At 50.7% G+C, this 19,296-nt stretch overlaps 1 protein-coding gene across 1 annotated transcript; it reads left to right on the top strand.

Annotated features, from left to right (window-relative positions):
• The first annotated feature begins 11,752 nt into the window (after positions 1–11,752).
• Positions 11,753–17,367, top strand: KRT3 (keratin 3). Its single transcript, XM_070369993.1, has 9 exons — positions 11,753–12,370; positions 13,404–13,624; positions 14,166–14,226; positions 14,558–14,653; positions 14,935–15,099; positions 15,507–15,632; positions 15,944–16,164; positions 16,511–16,545; positions 17,021–17,367. The coding sequence occupies exons 1-9, from the start codon at positions 11,753–11,755 to the stop codon at positions 17,365–17,367; spliced, it is 1,890 nt and encodes a 629-aa protein (XP_070226094.1).
• Positions 17,368–19,296: the final 1,929 nt, after the last annotated feature.

Raw genomic sequence — 19,296 nt, 5'->3', positions numbered from 1 at the left:
GGAAAGAGGCTGGGGCCCAAGGGATCTGTCAGTCCCTATTAAGGTCATCTGCCCAGATTATTGGGAGAGAAGTGCGGTGTGTGAAGCCTGAAGGCTGCCTTCAGAATAGGAGCACAGACTCAAAACAGCCAACAGTTGTACAGAGACCGCTCATTGCAGGCAAGCAGGGCAGTACCATTTCAGTGCTGAGACTCAGGCATCTGGAGGGAAGGGCTGCAAGTGTGGAGGCATGGGGCGTAGGGCAGGTATGGGGACAGGCAGTCAGGGGTCTCCACTGAATACAGAACAAGAGGTTATGGCGCTTATGGAGAGTTCATGCTTAGTGTCTAGCAAGGCCTCCTTGTCTTCATGGAACTCCAGGCACCGGCTCTCCCTCCAGGTCAGCAAGGCTTTCAGGAACTTGTTGGCACAATCAACAAGGTCACGGTTGTTGGATGGAGCAGTGAAAACACGTTGCTCTAATAGAGCTCTCATGCCGAGCTCATTTGCCCCTGTCCTCAGGTGACTCTGTCAGGGTTATCTGAATGGCCGTCCCTGTGTGGTGGGAGAGTGGAGGCAGTAGAGGATGCCTGACTGGGGCCAGCCCTGGAGGTTCTGTTTGGACAATCGGAGGTGGGGGTCGGGGTGTACAGCCTTTGTGGACCCTCTGTTCTGGACCGATGATACCTGGAGCATCACCATCTTCCCTTCTTCAGCAAAGTTCCAGTGTGCGGTCTGACCTGTATCCCTCTTGCTGTGTTTGCAGGTTGCACTCCCCTCCCCGCTCCGCTGTCAGTTGGTGCCTCCCACCCTCCATTGCCAGGGAGTGTCTGCAGACTCCAATCGTTCCACATGGTGCCTCCCACCTTACTGTGTGCAGACGAAGGGCACACGGTTTGCCCAGGCTGGTCTCTGCTCACAGGCAGGCTTAGGGCAGCAGGGCAGAGCAGTGAAGGGTGCACCTCAGGGGCTTGTGCTCCCTGGCGGGGGCCTCCTACCAGAAGCAGCCGCTCCCTGGGCTTGCTGGCTGCTCCTTCACAAGTTAATCTCCGCATTGTCCCGGGGCTCACTCCGTGGGCAGAGCAGGAAGTCTTGGACTTCTTCCCCTCACTGCACCCCTCCCCTGGGTTGGATGCTGAATAGGCCTTTTCCCTGAGCTTCTGGGGTGGAAGGAGGAGTCAAGGATTAAAAGCAGGGGAGGGGCTTCTCAAGTTCACCCCCCAGGAAGCTGCAGGTCACAGTGAGCCACACCAGAAGCTGAAACCCAGAAGCCTGGCAGATTAATGCGGGCGGGAGCACAGGAGTGTCACTGCGGGGCCTCCCAGGCCCTCCTCAGTTGAATTAAACAACTTGCAAAGTTAGATCGTAGAGGAGACATGTACGTGTGTATCTTTGCATAGACAGGTTTGTATTTGTAGGCAAGCGCTATGCAGATGTGTTTTTAAAATTTATTTAAGAAGACTCCTGTTTAACATAAAAGAGCCCCTTACGGAGGTGGCTGAGGGAGCTGTGACCCCCTTTGTGGCCCCTTCAGGATTCGGTGCTAGGGCAAAGGGAAGGGTGGGCCGAGAGAAAAAGGTGCCACTTTAGCACCTGCTCCATCTTTTGCTGTGTTGAAGATCGGGACTCAACGGTAGACTCTTTCTCCCATGTTGGTGAGGTGGTGGAAGGGGGCAGGTATGTGAACTGACAGAGGGTGGGACTCTAACCTTTTCTGAGAGGCACCCTTTCTTCTAGGAAGTCTCCTGGGAGCCGTTCCACCCTCTTGGCTCACCCTGCTGGGTCTCCCTTAGGCCTCCTGGGGCCTCCTTCTGATCACACTCCCTTCTCTGCATGCTGTTCCGAGGCCTGCAGACTTCCTCTCATCAGACCGGAAGCTTTCTGTCGGAAAATCCACAGTCTGAGGACTTCGGCTGGACAGGCTTCACTGCGGGGCTGTCTCCCTTGGGGAGGACATAGCTTCATGTGACTGTGGGTTCATGAGTATGGGGGTTGTTGGGGAGGCAGACACGCCAAGTTCAGACTTCCCATACTTTCAAGAGAGTGGCAAGAGCAATGATGTATGTGTTAATTGCTCAGTCGTGTCTGACTCTTTGCGACCCTATAGACTGTAGCCCGTCAGGCTCCTCTGTCCATGGAATTCTCCAGGCAGGAATATTGGAGTGGGTTGCCATTCCCTTCTCCAGGGGATCTTCCCGACCCAGGATTCGAACCTGGGTCTCCTGGATTGCAGGCAGATTCTTTACCATTTGAGCTACAGGGAAGCAAGAGCAGTGGTAAAAGTAAACAATGAGGCTCTGAAAGCACAGGGGAGAAGCATTCAGTTTTTAAAAAGAAATATTTTATTATTTGGCTGTTCCAGGTCTTAATTTTGGCATGACAACTCTTAGCTGTGGCACATGGACTCCCAGTTGCGGCATGTGTGATCTAGTTCCCCAACTAGGGATTGAACCCAGGCCCTTTGCATTGGGAGTGCAGAGTCTCGACCACTGGATCCCCAGGGAAGTCCCAGAAGCATTCACTTTTGCCAGGAGAATCAAAGGAGGCTTCCTGGAGGAGGTGATCCCTGAGATAAATCTTGAAGCCTGAGAAGGAGTCAATCAGGTGAAAGAGTTGTGGACCTGGAGTTGGGGCAAGGGGCTCAGGGAGGTAGGGTGCTCTAGGCGGTAAGAATACTGGAGTAGAGGCAGGGAATCGAGGTGCCATGTAGCGTGTATAAGAACCCACAGTAGCTTGGCATCATACCAGATTAGGAACAGGATGTGGTGGAAGGGAGGCTGGAGAGCAAGGCCCAGGCCAGGCATGGAGAGTGGCTTGGCCCATCATCTGATTTGTGTGGGGCTTTAGCTTTGTGTTCCAAGACTAGGCAAGCTCAGAAAGAGGCTTGTCTGAGACAGCAGGTCTGAAAGAGACAGAGGGAACTCTGGGGAACCTGCCTTCAGGGAGTGGCCTGTAGGCCCAGGACATGCTTTGGACTCCTGTCTGGGAATGGCCACTTCTGCATCTCACTGCCTTTCCACGTGGCTGTCAGGCTGAGTCTTGTGATTCTCTACCTCCTTTCCCAGTCTTGTTCACCAGGAGGAAATGTTCTTTGCTGTCATTCCCTTGTCTTCTATCTCCCCATAGTGATAGTCATTTCTTCAGTATTTTTTGAGCATCTGCTTTATGCCAGAGACTGTAAATCACTGTTCCTAAGTCTCCTTTGATAACTTACACGATATCTCATGGTCACCTTATTTCTTATCATGATCACAGCCTCTGCTCTATGTCCAGCTGGACTCCCTGAAATTCTGCAGTGAAGAGCACAAGAGCCACGCTTTTAAAAAAATCATTGTACTCAAAAATCAATTTAAATTTCCCCTTGACTTTCTCTACCCCAGGTTAAACGATTGCTTAACGTTTTTTCCTCCTCCTCTTTTTTCCTTTTGTTTCAATCAATTTATTTACTAACTTCCCATTTTTGTTTTGAATTTCCCAGCAAGGACAAGATGTGATTTCTGCTATTTACAACTTCTGGCTTGAGGATACACACCAGACTAACAAGATTCAGCACAAGTATGGTGGAGAGCTCCTATCACACAGAGGAATCTTTCATAAATAAAAGGCTCTTCAGGGCGAAACTCGTGTTCAGTTTTTTTTTTTAATTAATTTTTATTGGAGTATATTTGCTTTGCATCCAGTTTTACTGCCCTGTTGATTGTCTCGGGAATGTTCTGTCGCTGCTGGCCCTTCAGTTTCCTCTTCCACCAGGAGGTAGAAGTGAGCGACTTAAAAGCAGAAGGCGGGTTTCTGTCTTGAAAGGTAAGGAAAGTGGAGTAGGTCTCATCAGTTCCCCCTTGACCCCTAGAATCCGTCACCTTGTAGCTGACCTTTGCTGAAACCCTTCAACGGCTTCGCCTCTCAGAGTAAAAGCAAGTCTTATCGTGTCAAAGTCACATGTGTGATGGGATTCCACTCCCCGCCCTGCACCCCAGCCCCAGAACTCATCTCTGATGCCTGTCCTCCTCCCTCACTCTGCTTCAGCTCTGCTGGTCCCCCGCTGCTCCGCAACACACTCCTCCCCTGCCTGCCTCAGGGCCTTTGCACATGTGCTTTCCTCTGCCCAGCGCACACTTCACTCAGGTGTCTGCATGTCCTTGCCACCTCACCACACTCAGCTGTCTGCTCAGACCACTCTCAATGAAATAGCACCCTTCTCATGTCTGCTGCTGCTGCTAAGTCGCTTCAGTTGTGTCCGACTCTGTGCGACCCCAGAGATGGCAGCCCACCAGGCTCCCCCGTCCCTGGGATTCTCCAGGCAAGAACACTGGAGTGGGTTGCCATTTCCTTCTCCAATGCATGAAAGTGAAAAGTGAAAGGAAAGTCGCCCAGTCGTGTCCGACTCTTAGCGACCCCATGGACTGCAGCCCACCAGGCTCCTCCGTCCATGGGATTTTCCAGGCAGGAGTACTGGAGTGGGGTGCCGTTGCCTCCTCCGCTTCTCATGTCTACCCACTTTTTTTCTGGTGCCTTTATTTTATAGCACTTTTCACAGCCTGGTATAATGTGTACTTACTTCTTTTAGTAAGTACTTCTTTTAGTTGTACTTCTTCCAACATTAGAAAATACTGTTGAATTTCCAGAAACTGCCTCAGCTGTGTTGGGTCTTAGCTGTGGCCTGTGAGATCTTTGCTGAATCATGTGGGGTTTTTCTCTAGTTGTGGCACGCAGTCTCAGTAGTTTAGTTGGCTTAGTTGCTCTGTGGCATGTGGGATCTTAGTTCCCCTACCAGGGATTGAACCCGTGTCCCCTGCATGGCCAGGTGGGCTCTTAACCTCTGGGCCACCAGGGAAGTCCCTGTATTTACTTCTTTACTGTCTGTTTGTTGCTGGCATGTGAGCTCTAGCAGAGCAGGAACTTCATCACTGCATTCACGGTGCCTGAACACAGTGACCGGAAAGTCGCAAGTGTTCAATACAGATTCATAGCCCCAGGGCAGGCTGATTGGGGCTGATGCTCTGCATCTGAGAAAGAAGAACATGAAGTCGAAAACATGGAGAAAATGAAGTGCCTGGGTCATCACAGGAGCAGTCAATTTGCTGAATCGACCTGTGATTTGTCCAGAGCAACAGAAGAGACTGTATTATTGTATTAGGACAGAAGTACACCCCAAAGTGGCATAAAATGACAAATACAAAGTAACAGCCAGGGTCCCCCGAGTACTGGCAATGTCTAGGCTGCATTCATGTTTGCCATACCTTGTTTAATTCAATTCTCACAACAGCTATGGCAGATTAATCTGTTATTTCCATTTGACAGATGAGGAAACTTAGGTTCTAGAAGGTTTACTATGTGATCTTGCCTCAGATCCCACAGTAAGTGAGTAAGAGGCAGAGCCAGGCTTCAAACCCAGGATGGCCTGCCTTTCATGGTAAAGCCCATGTCTAACCCCTCCACCGGCTCAGGATTGATAGGAGCCGACTGCTAAAGAAGGGCAGAGACTCCTCCCCTGCACTGGAAGAAGCGGTGCCCACATCACAGCCACAAGTGTCCCCCTAAGAGTTTCAGTGCACGTTATACCAGCCCTGATTTTTAAAAATTGAAGTGTAGTTAGCTTACAATGTTGTGTTACTTTCAAGTGTAAAGAAAAATGATTCAGATTCTTTTCCATTATAGGTTGTTACCTTCCTCTGATTATTTTATCTTATTTAAACGCCATGATTTTAAGAGCAAAATGGAGTGAAGGGAAATCATGTGTCCTGAAGATCGGGAGAAGCAATTGGGGATATGTAACTGAGAGGACAGTATCTGGAAATTCAACAGTATTTTCTAATGTTGGAAGAAAATACAGAAACCAAGGAAGCTAGTTTGTGTTACTCTGAAAGGCCAGATGAGAGCAAATCCATTCCACTTCAGGCCACACTGAAGGCCTGCTAGGACCAGATGCTGATGGACGCAGAGGCAAGGAAGCCTGGCTGTGACAGCAGTGTGGAGGGTCACAGTCCAGCAGGGCATTTCAGCTGGGGACCATGAGCCTGTCTAAGGGACAGAGCTGTCCAGCAGAGGAAGAGTCTGGTTGGCAGGAGTTTGAGACAGAGGCTGACAGGCTTCAGTTAGGGTGGCTGCTGGGTTACTGTCAGGGTTCTGAGCATCCACATGTACACAAACATTTGTAGACTGAATAAACAGTATGTGCTAAGTTGCTTCAGTTGTGACTCTTTGGGACCCCATAGACTGTAGCCTCCCAGGCTCCTCTGTCCATGGGATTTTTTAGGCAAGAATACCAGAGTGGGTTGGCATTTCCTCCTCCAGGGGATCTTCCCGACCCAAACACTGAACCTGAATCTCTTATGTCTCCTGCATTGGCAGGCGGGTTCATTACCACCAGTGCCCCCTGGGAATAAACAGTATGTCTTCATATATATGTGTTACCATTTTCAAATGCATGTGATTATAAGATGCAGTTTTATTTAAAAGTATTGCTGAATTCATAGTAAAAAAATACATTCTCAAAAGATACTGAAAATATAAGTTTTGAAGGTCAGGATCATTTCTGATGTTAAAAGGGGCCTTCAGTTCCAGAGAGGGCTGGGTTCCAAATTCACTGATCCCATGAAGAGCAGTCCAGTTCCCACTGGATCAGAAGGCATTAAAGCTAGATCTAAGAAGATATTCCTCGGGTCAGGGTGGTGCCTGGCTGGCCTAGGCAAGCAAGAAGATTTGACGAATTGCCTTCCATGGGCATTCGGAATAGGATAGGCTGCTTGTGTGCGTGTGTATATGTGTGTTTGTGTATGCGGGACTGTCCTGAGGTAGAGGCACGGACTGGCTGGCCTCTTGGCTACAGAGCCCTATGAGACTTTGATTTTATACATTGCAACACAGTGACTCACTCTTTTCTCTAGGGAGAAGGTATTTAGGCTACTTACTTAAGCTTCATAATCCGGGTGCTGAAATGAGTGTAAGCCAACTCTGATTTCTCAAAATGTTTACTGGGTCCCTCAAGCCTGGAGGGCTGGGCCCAACCATCAAGAATTTCAACTCATGGATTGCTTCCTCCTCTTCTATCATTTGCATCCCTGGTGACTCTCCAATCAGAATCGCCACCCTTGTCCTGCTAATGGACTCCCGATCCCTATTTTGCTCCCCGTCCCCTAGTGGACAACGTCTTCTCTGCAATCCCGGGTGCAGAATAATATATTAAATGCGCTTTGCTGTAAAGCAGAAATTAACACAACCTTGTAAATCGACTATACTTCAATTAAAAAAAGAAAATAGATTAAACTTTTTTCCCATTTCTTCCACCACCTGTTGGAGAGTTTCTAGATCTGATGACAATGGTGGTTGTGACTTTCCTTCTCAAAGATCCCTCTCCAAGGCAATTCCCTTGAAGGAATGAAAAATGTGACTTAGGATCAGTGGGCTCTATCTGCCTCAGTGTGGGGCAGAAAGGTACCTTGCTTCACTTCAGGCCCCACACCTGGTCATGCAGCAGCCCCATTCTCTTTGGCACAAAAGGCAGGCCCTCCATCCTGTCTCAACCACATCCCCTATGTCTTCTACAATCCCTTTCTGCTCTAGCCAGGTCTGTCTCATCCCTGTATTGATCAGCACTCATACTTGCATATATGAGCATCCATTCTGCCTGGGATGTAAATAGAAAATAATTTATTAAAGCACATTGTTGCTCATGGCCTCTCTGGGTGTTCTACGGCCTGGAACCATGTCCAGCCACCCCTAGAGGCAGCTCTGGAGCAAACATTATGACCATTGCTGCTGTACCAATGATGCTCAGGGGCAGTAACAAAACTTCACCTCTGTCCGTGTGTGGATGTGTGCTCAGTCACTTCAGTTATGTCCAACTCTTTGTGACTCCATAGAGTGTAGCCTGCCAGACCCCTCTGTCCATGGGATTCTCCAGGTAAGTATACAAGATTGGGTTGCCATGCCCTCCTCCAGGGGATCTTCCCAACCCACGTATTGAACCTGTGCCTCTTGCATCTCCTGCACTGCAGACAGATTCTTCACCTCAGAGCCACTGGGGAAGCCCCCACCTCCATCCATCAGGACTCAGATGTCTCCATCAGAACCTAGGTGTCACGAGGGTGTCTCTCATTGAAAGGTTCCAGGCCACAGGCCTGGCTTCTAGCTGCAAAGGAGTCTGGGAATGTGTTTCCTGGATTTTACCCTAAGAAGGTAGGGATCTCACTGTGGGAAATGACCAAAATGAAGGGAAGACATTCAAAGATGTTGTGTAGCCACAGATGACAAAAGTCTACCCAGGTCACCAGGTCCTGAACCTAACCATGCTTGCTTTCGTGCTGAGCCTTGGCTCATGACCAACTGGGTTGGAATGTCTTTCCTTCTGTCTAGCAAATTCTGCCCTTTTTGAAAGTTCCAGCTCATGTCTCTTCCTGAAGCCTTACCATGCAATTCCCCTTTTTCATTGCGTTTCTGATTCTCCATGCTCTCAAAGCATCTCTAACTTGGGACTTAGTTTTGCACAGTCTTATAATGTTTGGCTTTTCTGCACTTCGAGTTCTTTGGAAACCATTCTTTTTACCGCATAGTGATCTGGAGAGTCCATGTCATGTCTCTTATTGGTTCATGGATTTCTCTTTGTTGGGCCAGACGCTGAGGCCTGCTTCCTTGCATCTCATCATGGAGTTGATGTGGGTCTAGCTATCTGGCCCCATGCTGTTCTCACACTCCCTGGGGAATCTCAATTGTTAATTAGCAAATGGAATCATTACTTCATTGGGTTGATTCTTTTGACAGGTATGAAAGCTGAAATTCTCCATGTGGTTTGTAAACAAAAATAGCTAAGAATATCAGTGGACGCTGAGCACTTACACTGTGCTAGGTACTTTCTGGATGTGATGATGACTATGAGAGAGGTATTTTTAGCAACTTAACTTTACAGATAAGGAAACCAAGGCACAGAGAGGTTAATGAATTTCCTCACAGACACACAGAGACAAAGCTGAGATTCAAAACAGAGAACAGACTTGTGATTGCCACAGGGGAGGGGGCAGGGGAGAGATGGATTGGGAAGTCGGGGTTAGCAGATGGAAACTATTAAATGTAGAATGGATAAACAGCAAAGTCCTACTGTACATCACAGGGAAATATATTCAATATCTTGTGATAAATCATAATGTAAAAAAGAATTTAAAAAGAATGTATATATATATATATATGTATAGGTGAATCACTTTGCTATACAGCAGAAATTAACACAACATTATAAATCAACTATACTTAAAAAAATGAAATCAAAGCCGGGTCTATTTGGCTCTAAAGTACATACACTTAAACACTGAGAGAGAAAAAAATATGACCTAATTTTTGCTATGCGTTTCATAAAACTCATTCATCTATTATCCTATAAGAACCAGAAGGGTAGAGACTACTGATCATCTTTATCGGTTAATAATGCTGATACACAGAGAATTTAAATAGCCTTGCTCATGGTTAGTCATGGGGAGAGGCTAGTCCAGCTCTGAGTTTGGTTCATTTTTTAAACTCTGGTTTCTCTGAGGGAGCAAAGCTGAGGAGGGTGTGTGTACAGCCACCCTCTGGGCCCTGAGCTAATTTCTCCTGCCAATAATCCTTTGGGTAGCAGTTGTGGAAGATGAGGGGTGTAAGTCAGACCTGTTGCAGAGGGAATCCCAGTACTGGGTGGGAGGCAGATTATGTGACTCAAAGGCCCAGTCAACTTCAACGTGATTCTGTGATGGATTCTTCAACTGATTCTTGATACTGTGATTCTATAGCCTTTTTAATTTTTTTTTACTGGAGAGGAGAGGAGATGCCACTCATTTGCACATATATTTTCTTAAATCTGAACACCAAATTCAAGAGGTCTGGATTCTTTATGTTGAGATCATCTCTGTTAGCTTGGACTGCCTTATGTAAAGAAAGAAAGTGAAAGTCACACAGTCGTGTCTGACTCCTTGTGATCCCATGGACTGTAGCCCGCCAGGCTCCTCTGTCCTTGGAATTTTCCAGGCAAGAGTGCTGGAATGGGTTGCCGGTTCCTTCTCCAGGACGTTATGTAATGGGATTTCAATTAAACTTTGACTAGTTTTATTTGGCTTTAATCCAACAAACAGGCTTAATTCATTCATCAATTGTTCCACTGAGTGACTGATCATTCATTCAACCAACCAACCTTTAGGAGCATCTATTATTGGCACAGTGCTGTGCTAAGAACCAGAGGGTCCAGTATTTTGACAAGACTGTAAGCTCCTGAAGTTTATGGCTTCATTCCGCGGGAGGGACCACGATGTTGCAGAGCCTGGAGGTAACGACGTAGGGAGAGGACAGATGGGAGAATCAGGCCACTGAAGAGAGTATCACTTCCTCGCACGTGGGCCATCCCCAGCCCAGCCCAGTGAGCGCTGAAGAATCCACTGTTCTTCTCTCCTTTCCCCCATTCTGAGGAGGCTCCTGCCAGGCCACACAGGCCACACCCGGAGCAGGGCCATCTGTGCAGCAGACAGAAGGAAAAAGTCTTGTGCTGGAGCAATCCATGGCTGACTTGGCAGGCTCCAAACCTGCGCAGAAAGGCTTTCCTCTTGAACAAGCCAAGCCCAGTCCCCAAGCCTCTGAAAAACTTTAGACTGGCAGATTCTCAGATTTTCGGAGTCAGACACGTATGACAGCGCTGGCGGCCCTGCTGGGCCTGGACTCCTGAGGCTGGGGGTGGGGGTGGGGGGTCGGTGTCTTGACACTGAGGCCACAGACCCCCCCAGGAGCACTTGTCCCCTTCCGACACAGAGAACGGTTCCTGTGTCTGTCTCCAGTGGCTCATCCAGTGCCTGAGACGAGTTAGGTCATCTGTCAATAGGTGTCACATTTGTGGTATAATTGATGTTTGAATTTCCAGCCGTCTGGGACTTGGACTGAAACCAGGGAGATGCCAAAAATGGGGGGAACAAGAAAGGAAGCTTTAGAGATGTTCTGAAGATAGGGAATAGTGTATGGCTTTCCTGGGAAGTTTTCAAAATGAACTGGCTTGTTGAATTTTGCTGACGGCTTATCAAAGCACAGAGTGTTAATTCCCTTCCCTTTTTCAAGAAGAGTTGTGAATCCAAATGCTACAGCCTCCTGGACCACAGCTTAGGAGACAGGGGGAACCCAAGAGGCAGCTTTGTGATGGTTCTGGGCTTTGTTTCCAGGAAGGGAAGAGGAGAGATCATCATTTCATCCTCAAATCCAGCACAGAGCTGGGCACACAGTGGGTGCTCCGTGGCCATGTGCAGTCTGAGGAATAGACTGTTATCACCCCTCCTGTTGAGATATTTCCCTGAGCCCTTGGGTAGGCTTCACCGTCTCCACCACCCAGACAACCAGAACCTCTCCAACCCACCTTCCACTCCATCCTTTCCAGAGCTGAGCCCAGCTGTGGCAGGACCCAGGACAGCTGGCCAGTAGACAGATTAGTGTGCCTCCTGGGTCCTGCCAGACAAAGCTAGGAGGTGGCCATGCCCAAGCACGGGGCCAAGTCAGGCACCTCCCCCTGCCAGGTAAGCCTGCCACCTTAGCACTTTCACCATTTCAGATTATTTTTAAGGTGTGTTTAGTAGCCCAAAACTAACATTGCCTGGAAGGCAAACCCAACCCATGACTACTTGAGATTAATTATCTCTCCTTCGTTTGAGCCCAGCAGCCTCCTAGATGTATATAAAGGGATTTATCCTGCACAGGTCTTCAGTTTGCTTCTCTCTTCCTCTGGCTCTGAGTGGCCCTGCTTAACTCTTGCACTTTCCCTTCACCGACTTTGCTCACCATGAACAGACAAGTCCGCAAGACATCTGGCGGCGGGAGCCAGGGCTTCTCAGGCCGCTCTGCCGTGGTCTCTGGCAGTAGCAGGATGAGCTGTGTGGCCCGCTCTGGGGGAGGCGGCGGAGGGGCCTTTGGGTTCCGGAGCGGAGCAGGTGGCTTTGGCAGTCGCAGCCTCTACAACCTGGGTGGCAATAAGAGCATCTCCATCAGCGTGGCCGGCTCCCGGGCTGGTGGCTTTGGAGGAGGGCGCAGCAGCTGTGTCAGTGGCTTTGGGAGTGGCTACGGAGGTGGTTATGGAGGTGGCTTTGGTGGTGGCAGAGGAATGGGAGGTGGTTTTGGAGGAGCTGGTGGCTTTGGTGGGGCTGGTGGCTTTGGAGGAGCTGGTGGCTTTGGTGGGGCTGGTGGCTTTGGTGGACTTGGTAGTTTTGGAGGACCCGGTGGCTTTGGCCCTGGTGGCTTTGGCCCAGGTGGCTTCCCTGGGGGAATCCAGGAAGTGACTGTCAACCAGAGCCTCCTGCAGCCCCTCAATGTGGAGATTGACCCCCAGATTGGGCAAGTAAAGACTCAAGAGCGGGAGCAGATCAAGACCCTCAACAACAAGTTTGCCTCTTTCATCGACAAGGTGAGGAAGCCCTGATGCGGCCCCCATTCCTAGGTTGGAGACTTTGAGTTTGATATTTACATACAGTGTTTAGGATCAATCTGGAGTGGTCCAGGCTTGAGGGGAAGGGTTAGGCAGCATTCTTGGCTCTTATGAGGATGTTCAGGGCTGATGAACCTGCCCATGTGGTCATGTGATTGGGAAAGATGATGGTCCCCTATTTGGATCCCCACATCCCCAAGTCTTGTTTGTCTGCCTCTTTGCTCAAGGCTCCCACCCCTTATCCAGCCTTGGCAGGTAGCGCTGGCAGGGCAGGGTGGGGGTCATGGCCTCTGACAGGCAAGGGTCTGACCCAGAACTGGGGGCTATTCAAACATGAGCTGCCCTCTGGGGCTTTCCAGGAGGCCTCTTTTCTCTATGGTGATGTGCCAGGCAAAGGAGGCAGGCACCTTAGTGAAGGAATTTAAGAGGCTCAAGGGGGAACCTGAGTCCCAAGGGGCTGCTGAGACCCTAGAAACTCAGTCTGCACCCCAATCAACCTCATCGGGAAGAAGAGGGTGCTCAGGGACCTCCAGAGCAGGGTAGCTCACACTGGCTGTCTCTCTCCTGTCACAACGATGACAGTAGCATTTCAACTGTGTCAGTTCCTAGCCATTCACATCCTTTGAAGTGAATATCAGTGGGGCATCAATGGTGTCTTAGATGTAAACAATGCTGTTGAGGTTTAAGCACCTTCTTGCAGTATGCTCTGTGTTTCTGAAATTGGGCTAGAATCATGAAGTCCCCAGGAATACTGAAGGGTCACGTCTCTCGCTTCCAGGCAGGGGTTACTTCCAGTTTCCCCTCCCATTTCTCCTGCTTCTGTAAGGAAGCTGTCTTGCATCATCAATGGCCTGACTGCTGTGATAGTCTGACCATACCCACTCCAGCCACAGCGGGAGCTTTCTAGGCCTTTGTGTGGGGAGATGGGGAGATGCAGACACCCAGTTCTGCCCAAGGCAAGGCCCTCTGCTCCAAGCGCTGCCTGAGTTTGCTTCTCTCAAATGCACTTCAGGTACGGTTCCTGGAGCAACAGAACAAGGTCCTGGAGACCAAGTGGAGCCTGCTCCAGCAGCAGGGCACACATCCCATCACAGGCACCAATAACCTCGAGCCCCTTTTTGAGAACTACATCAATTCCCTGCGGAGCTACCTGGATAGCATTCTGGGGGAGAGAGGCCGCCTGGACTCAGAGCTGAGGAACATGCAGGACCTGGTGGAAGACTTTAAGAAGAAGTGAGTGGCAGGCGCGTGTGGGAAGATGCTGGGGGGACCCTGTCTCGGAATCCCAGCTTTCACTGCGTTCCCCTTGCCTACTGAGAGGGCTGTCACTTATCCCACTTTCCTATATCTTCATAGCGGACAGTTTGGTTCACTGGGTTCCTCCTCACTTTCTTTCCTACAGGATAGTCCTTTACTAAGAAAATTAGAAGGCTAGAGCTGAAGAAGCACCTTATCATGAGCCAGGCTGGGGAAGATCCTGGCTGTAGGATCTGAAGGATGCTGGGACAACTCACAGGGTGGTGACCAAGCATCCAGTCTACTGGGGATGGAGGGGTTTCCCAGGACTTACTTTCCGTGTTAAACCCAGTCTGCCTGAATGAATGGGAATGGTTGGTCCTTCTAACTAACAGGGGGACAGTGAGAGGGTGTGTTTATTTAAGAGGGGCGGGAGGGGGACAGAGGACAGAAGAGAGGTACTTTCAGAGTTTCAGAGAACAGTGACGTTTATGACTACCTCATACTGCAAACAGTGATTTCCTTTTAACTCTTACAGATATGAGGATGAGATCAACAAGCGCACAGCTGCTGAGAATGAATTTGTGACCCTGAAGAAGGTAAGGGCTGTAGTGTGAGGTTTCTAGGGCTTGTAGGCACTGGTTTCCATCTGGGCTGTGGGGAATCCTTACTCCACTGCCACAGAGCTGCCAAGTTCAGGCAGTTGAACCAAAAATAAAAGCCAAGTGCATCTTAGTCTGGAGAGATGCCTCAAGGAGTCAGTTCACTCATTTTTCAGCTTTTGAGTAGGAGTGAACTTCCGCCACCCCCTTGATGTGAATCCTTTATGTGGAGACCAGCCTTGGACAAGTACTGGTCTTGCTGTGGCTGCAGCTTGCTGTGCATTCTTTGGAGTAATGAGGCCTTTAAGTGTTTATCTGTCTTTCTCAGGACGTGGACGCTGCCTACATGAACAAGGTGGAGCTTCAGGCCAAGGTGGATGCCTTAACAGATGAGATCAATTTCTTGACGACCCTTTATGATATGGTGAGGATGTTTCCTACTAAGAGGGGGCAAGAGAGAGGGTGAGATATTTTCAGATTTGATAGGTAAGGCCCAGGAAGACTGAGCCTTGAAATAAGGCCTCTTGTTGGGGCTCCCCAGGAGGAACTGTAAGCATGGGGTCTCTGAGAGGCTGGCAGGCAGGGCAGAGCCGATCCACCTTCCAAGCTGACTCAGCAGATGGGTCCGTTGATCAGGAGCCTCTCGGGCTTCTGTGTGCTGGCTGTAGAGGCCCCAACAGTGAACAGGCCCCTCTGCGTTGGCAGGAGCTGTCCCAGATGCAGAGCCATGTCAGTGACACATCCGTGGTCCTGTCCATGGACAACAACCGCAGCCTGGACCTGGACAGTATCATCGCCGAGGTCAAGGCCCAGTACGAGGAGATCGCCCAGAGGAGCAAGGCCGAGGCCGAGGCCCTGTATCAGACCAAGGTGAGATCCAGGCACCTCTCAGAGGATTCACTGAAGGTCCCAGGGAGGCTGTGGTCCATGGGATGGATGGCTGGGTGGTGGCCATTGGGTGGCCCCTCTCGATTCTCCTCTTTGGAGACATCCTGTCAAGGTTGTTCAGTTACAGAAAGTGCTGCCCCCTAGGGGGAAGTGGTTCCACTGTCCCTTGCCAGACCACATGTCCCTTGCTCAGGGATCGAGGGGTGGGAGAACAACAAACCAGATGTTCTCTTCCCTGCTGCCTCAGAGATGTCCCTGTAGAAACATAATTCAATGTCATTTAGACACAGTGCTTACTAAGTACCTCGAGTTTGGCTGGGTAACATTAGGGATGGAGAAACACGCAGGCAAAGCTGCATCAACACCTGACTGTCCCTTCTATTCTCCAGCTGGGTGAACTGCAGACCACGGCTGGCAGGCACGGGGATGACCTGAAGAGCACCAAGAGTGAGATCTCGGAGCTCAACCGGGTGATCCAGAGGCTGCGGGCTGAAATCGAGAATGTCAAGAAGCAGGTGGGACAGCCACGGAGGCTGGTGTCTAGGCTGATGGGTGAGGGGTGGGGGCGAGGATCGCAGAACTCCTAGGCCGGGGGAGGGGACTTCTGGGGTCATCTCAGGCAGCACTGGCCTTCAAGGAGTTCAAAGACAAAGCCAGTTTAGATGGCTGGTAAGCCACAGCCATCCATCTGTCTTCCGTGCATGAAGACAGACAGAGGTGCTATGGAAGGGGTGAGGTTGACTGACTTGCTCTGGGATAATCTGGTCTAACACTCAGAGAACCCTCCTACTGGGCTCATCGTTCCTCCTCCCTCCCCCTGCTCCAGATTGCTAAACTGCAATCAGCCATTGCTGAAGCTGAGCAGCGTGGGGAGCTGGCCCTCAAGGATGCTAACGCCAAGCTCCAAGAGCTACAGGCTGCCCTTCAGCAGGCCAAGGATGACCTGGCCCGGCTGCTGCGCGACTACCAGGAGCTGATGAATGTCAAGCTGGCCCTGGATGTGGAGATCGCCACCTACCGCAAGCTACTGGAGGGCGAGGAGTGCAGGTGGGCCTCTTACTGCCATCTCCCTGCTTCTCCTGCCCCAAGTCACATGCTGAGGGCCAGATAAGTGACCAAGGGAATGGGGAGCAGGCCTGTTATAGACAGAGGCCCCCACATGGCACAGGGCTTATAGGCAACCACTTGCCTTTGCCAGTTCACGCCCTCCATAGATGGCCAAGTGCATAGGTAACCAGTGCGCATAGGGGTTCTGTGTTGGCCCATGAACAGTAGATAGAGTACTGATGTGCCAGGCTGCTGAATTCTGTTCTGGTTGCTGTCACTTTCATTCATGGACATGTTGGAAATTTACTTTGCGACTGAGCTAGCCTTCTCTTGCTTTCTCATACAGGATGTCTGGAGAGTGCCCGAGTGCTGTTAGCATCTGTAAGTAGCCAAAGAAACCGTGACAGTGAGAATTGGTTCTGAAATATCTGTACTAATTCAAGGCGATAGTCCCTAATTTAAACAATATTTCCATGGTGGTTGGACACGTTTTCTGGGGGGCAGAAGGGGCAGCAGATATGCTTTGGTAAGGGTTCTGGGCTCAGAGCACTATTAACAGTACTATATGGAGTGTGGGGGGATATCTAATAGGGAGCTTATTAATAGGAGGAGAAATTCTGGATAATCTCCATGGGGGGTTCTTCAAGAGTTGATAGTATGTAGAAGGAACCATTGGAAAATTCAAACTGACTTAACACTGAGGGGGTGAACACCTCACCACATCAGAACGCAAAACAGTAATCTTCAGGTTCAAAGCCGCCTTGATCGCCTCTCAATCACCCTGGGCCCAGGGGATCGTTATGATATAGAGAGGTGGTGGCTGGGAGCTGATCGCTGTCTGTGGTCTCCCCTGCAGCCGTGGTCAGCAGCAGCAGCACCACCTCCGCCTCCGCGGGTGGTTTCGGAGGCGGATACGGCGGTGGCGTCGGCGTGGGAGGAGGCGCCCGTAGCGGCTTCGGCGGCGGCAGCGGCTTCGGCGGCGGTAGCGGAATTAGTGGCAGCAGCGGCTTTGGCGGCGGTAGCGGCAGCGGCTTCGGAGGCGGTAGCGGATTCAGTGGCAGCAGTGGATTCGGCGGCGGCAGCAGCGGATTCGGCTCTGGCTCCGGGGGTCGCTCTGGGGTCAGCGGTGGAGGCCTCAGCTCAGGCAGCAGCCGGGGCGGCAGCGTCAGGTTCTCCCAGTCCTCCCAGCGCACCTCCAGATAAAACACCGCGCAGGGCACCGCAGCCGCCCCAGCGCCGCCCGTCGTTCCCATCCGCTCCTCAGTTCTCACCTCTGCAGCCTCCTCAGTGCCCTCCCACCCACCTGCCTCTCCCCTCTCCAGTCCCCGCCAGCAGTCGCTTTTTGGGTCTAAAAGACCGGGGCATCTTGTCCTTCAAGCATCCAGATCCCCGAGCAAGAGCAGCCAGGACAATTTCAGACTCTCTCTCTGGCTCCCGCTGGAGCCTGTGATTGTCTAGGTGTGGCCTCAGCCACCATCTTCGCTGCCCTTGGGGCCTCCTCCCGGGGTGCAGTGGTCACCACAGTTCTGATGTATATAACACACAGGTCCCTCTGCCCATCCGTTCTGTCGCCAGTAAAATGCATTGTGTTTAAGTCTGGCCTCTGAGTCTCTCTGGACGTCTTTCTCCCCGCTGAACTGACTTCTTCCATCCTGTCCCGTATGGGCCGGCCCTTCTACAGGATGGGTACTACTGAGTACTACTCCTCTGAAACCCAGACAGTTACTGTCTGTTGTCCATCGTATGGATCTGAATGGGCGAGATCTGGTTGTTCCTTTATTCTCTGAGCACTGGGACAACTGAGCTACTGGGAGAGGTGGGAGTGGGGAGCCGGGAGGGGGAGGATGGGGCCACACTCCAGGAGGCTGGTGGGGAGTTCTTGGTGGTGTCCTAACTGTGCAGACATTCCTTCTCTAGTTTGGAGGAACCATGAACTGAACTGAACTGAACTGAAGAGGGCCTTGAGGTGCCTGGGGATAGCAGATTTCTTTCCTTGGTGCTGGTCCCCATTCCAGCTGACCCCCTGAAAGCTTTCCCCCTATCAAGGCGCGCCTGGGAAGGTGTGAGCTGAAAGAACCCCAGGGCTACTTCCCAAGGGCCACCTGTTTCAAAGTCTGACTCACAACCCGCTGCCCACTCCCCCTCCAACACACACACAAAGGGTTCCATGTTCATTGAATCTTTCGTCTTTGGAGCACATATTAGAGGTTCTGAGAAGTCTTGTAGGAAAGAGTCACCCGTTAGTTATCTGTAACCCAGAATTTTCCACATTCCCTTCCTGGTAAACAATTATTAACATCCCTCAGAAAAGGCCCTGTTCCTGAGCACGCAGGCATGCAGTCTGGGTCCCCAGGGTGTGTGTAGCAGCCGTGGAAGTTCCTGGTGGCTGCCCTACACTAGGAAGCCCTGATAATGTGGTCGTTGGCCTTGGGATGACTGTTCAGAAGGTCATGATTGGAAGGGATTCAGGCAGGAGGAGTGGCCTGCTTAGAGTCCAGGAGCATCCGAGGGGCTGAGCTGGGAGCGAGCGCACAGGATGATCCTGAATCTGGAACTCCTCCGCTTCCCCACACTTATCTCTGAGGCTGTGGCTGCTGCCCTCCAGGCAAGGCTGGCTGCCTGGGTACCCAGGGAAGACACAGATGATGGAGTGGGACGTTTAGCTAGGCCAGGCCAGGAAAGCAGTATTTCCATCTTAGGCCAAAGCTGAATTTATTTCAGAGAATGGAAATGACAGTTCAAGAAACAAATAAAACTGGCTACTGGGGTGCAAAGAGATTTATATAGAAATTCCACATCCAGGCTTGGCAGAGCAATGCAGTCAGTGGCAATTCTTTGATCTCCCAGGAGGCTCTCTGAAGGAGGTGGTATTCGGTCGTTGCTGCTCCATTCTGGGGCAGGATGGAACTTTTTCTTGTTGGTATCTTCTGTGGAAAAGGAGCAGGAAAGATAGGTGGGGAGATTCAACGCCTGCCCTGCCCAGACTTGATGCCAGGCCAGCTATGGGACAAGTACTTCACGCTGGATGAAGTCATCATTAATGGATGCTTGCCTTCCTTCCTTCAGCTCATATTCATTAAGTGTTTACTTTCTGGCCCTAGGCTAAATGTTGGACTTACATTGGTGAGTTAA

Source organism: Bos mutus, chromosome 5 (assembly GCF_027580195.1).
Source record: "Bos mutus isolate GX-2022 chromosome 5, NWIPB_WYAK_1.1, whole genome shotgun sequence".
Classification (NCBI taxonomy): domain Eukaryota; kingdom Metazoa; phylum Chordata; class Mammalia; order Artiodactyla; family Bovidae; genus Bos; species Bos mutus.
The sequence above is the reverse complement of the archived record's forward strand: the minus strand, read 5'-3'. Positions and strand labels throughout refer to the sequence as shown.

What these genes read in the sequence shown, in the direction of transcription:
- KRT3 (XM_070369993.1), top strand. Translation starts at nt 11,753, where the DNA reads ATGAACAGACAAGTCCGCAAGACATCTGGCGGCGGGAGCCAGGGCTTC. An exon ending in AGGCCCTGTATCAGACCAAG is followed by an intron (nt 15,100 to 15,506) that starts GTGAGATCCAGG and finishes TCTATTCTCCAG; the next exon opens with CTGGGTGAACTGCAGACCAC. An exon ending in TCGAGAATGTCAAGAAGCAG is followed by an intron (nt 15,633 to 15,943) that starts GTGGGACAGCCA and finishes CCCCTGCTCCAG; the next exon opens with ATTGCTAAACTGCAATCAGC.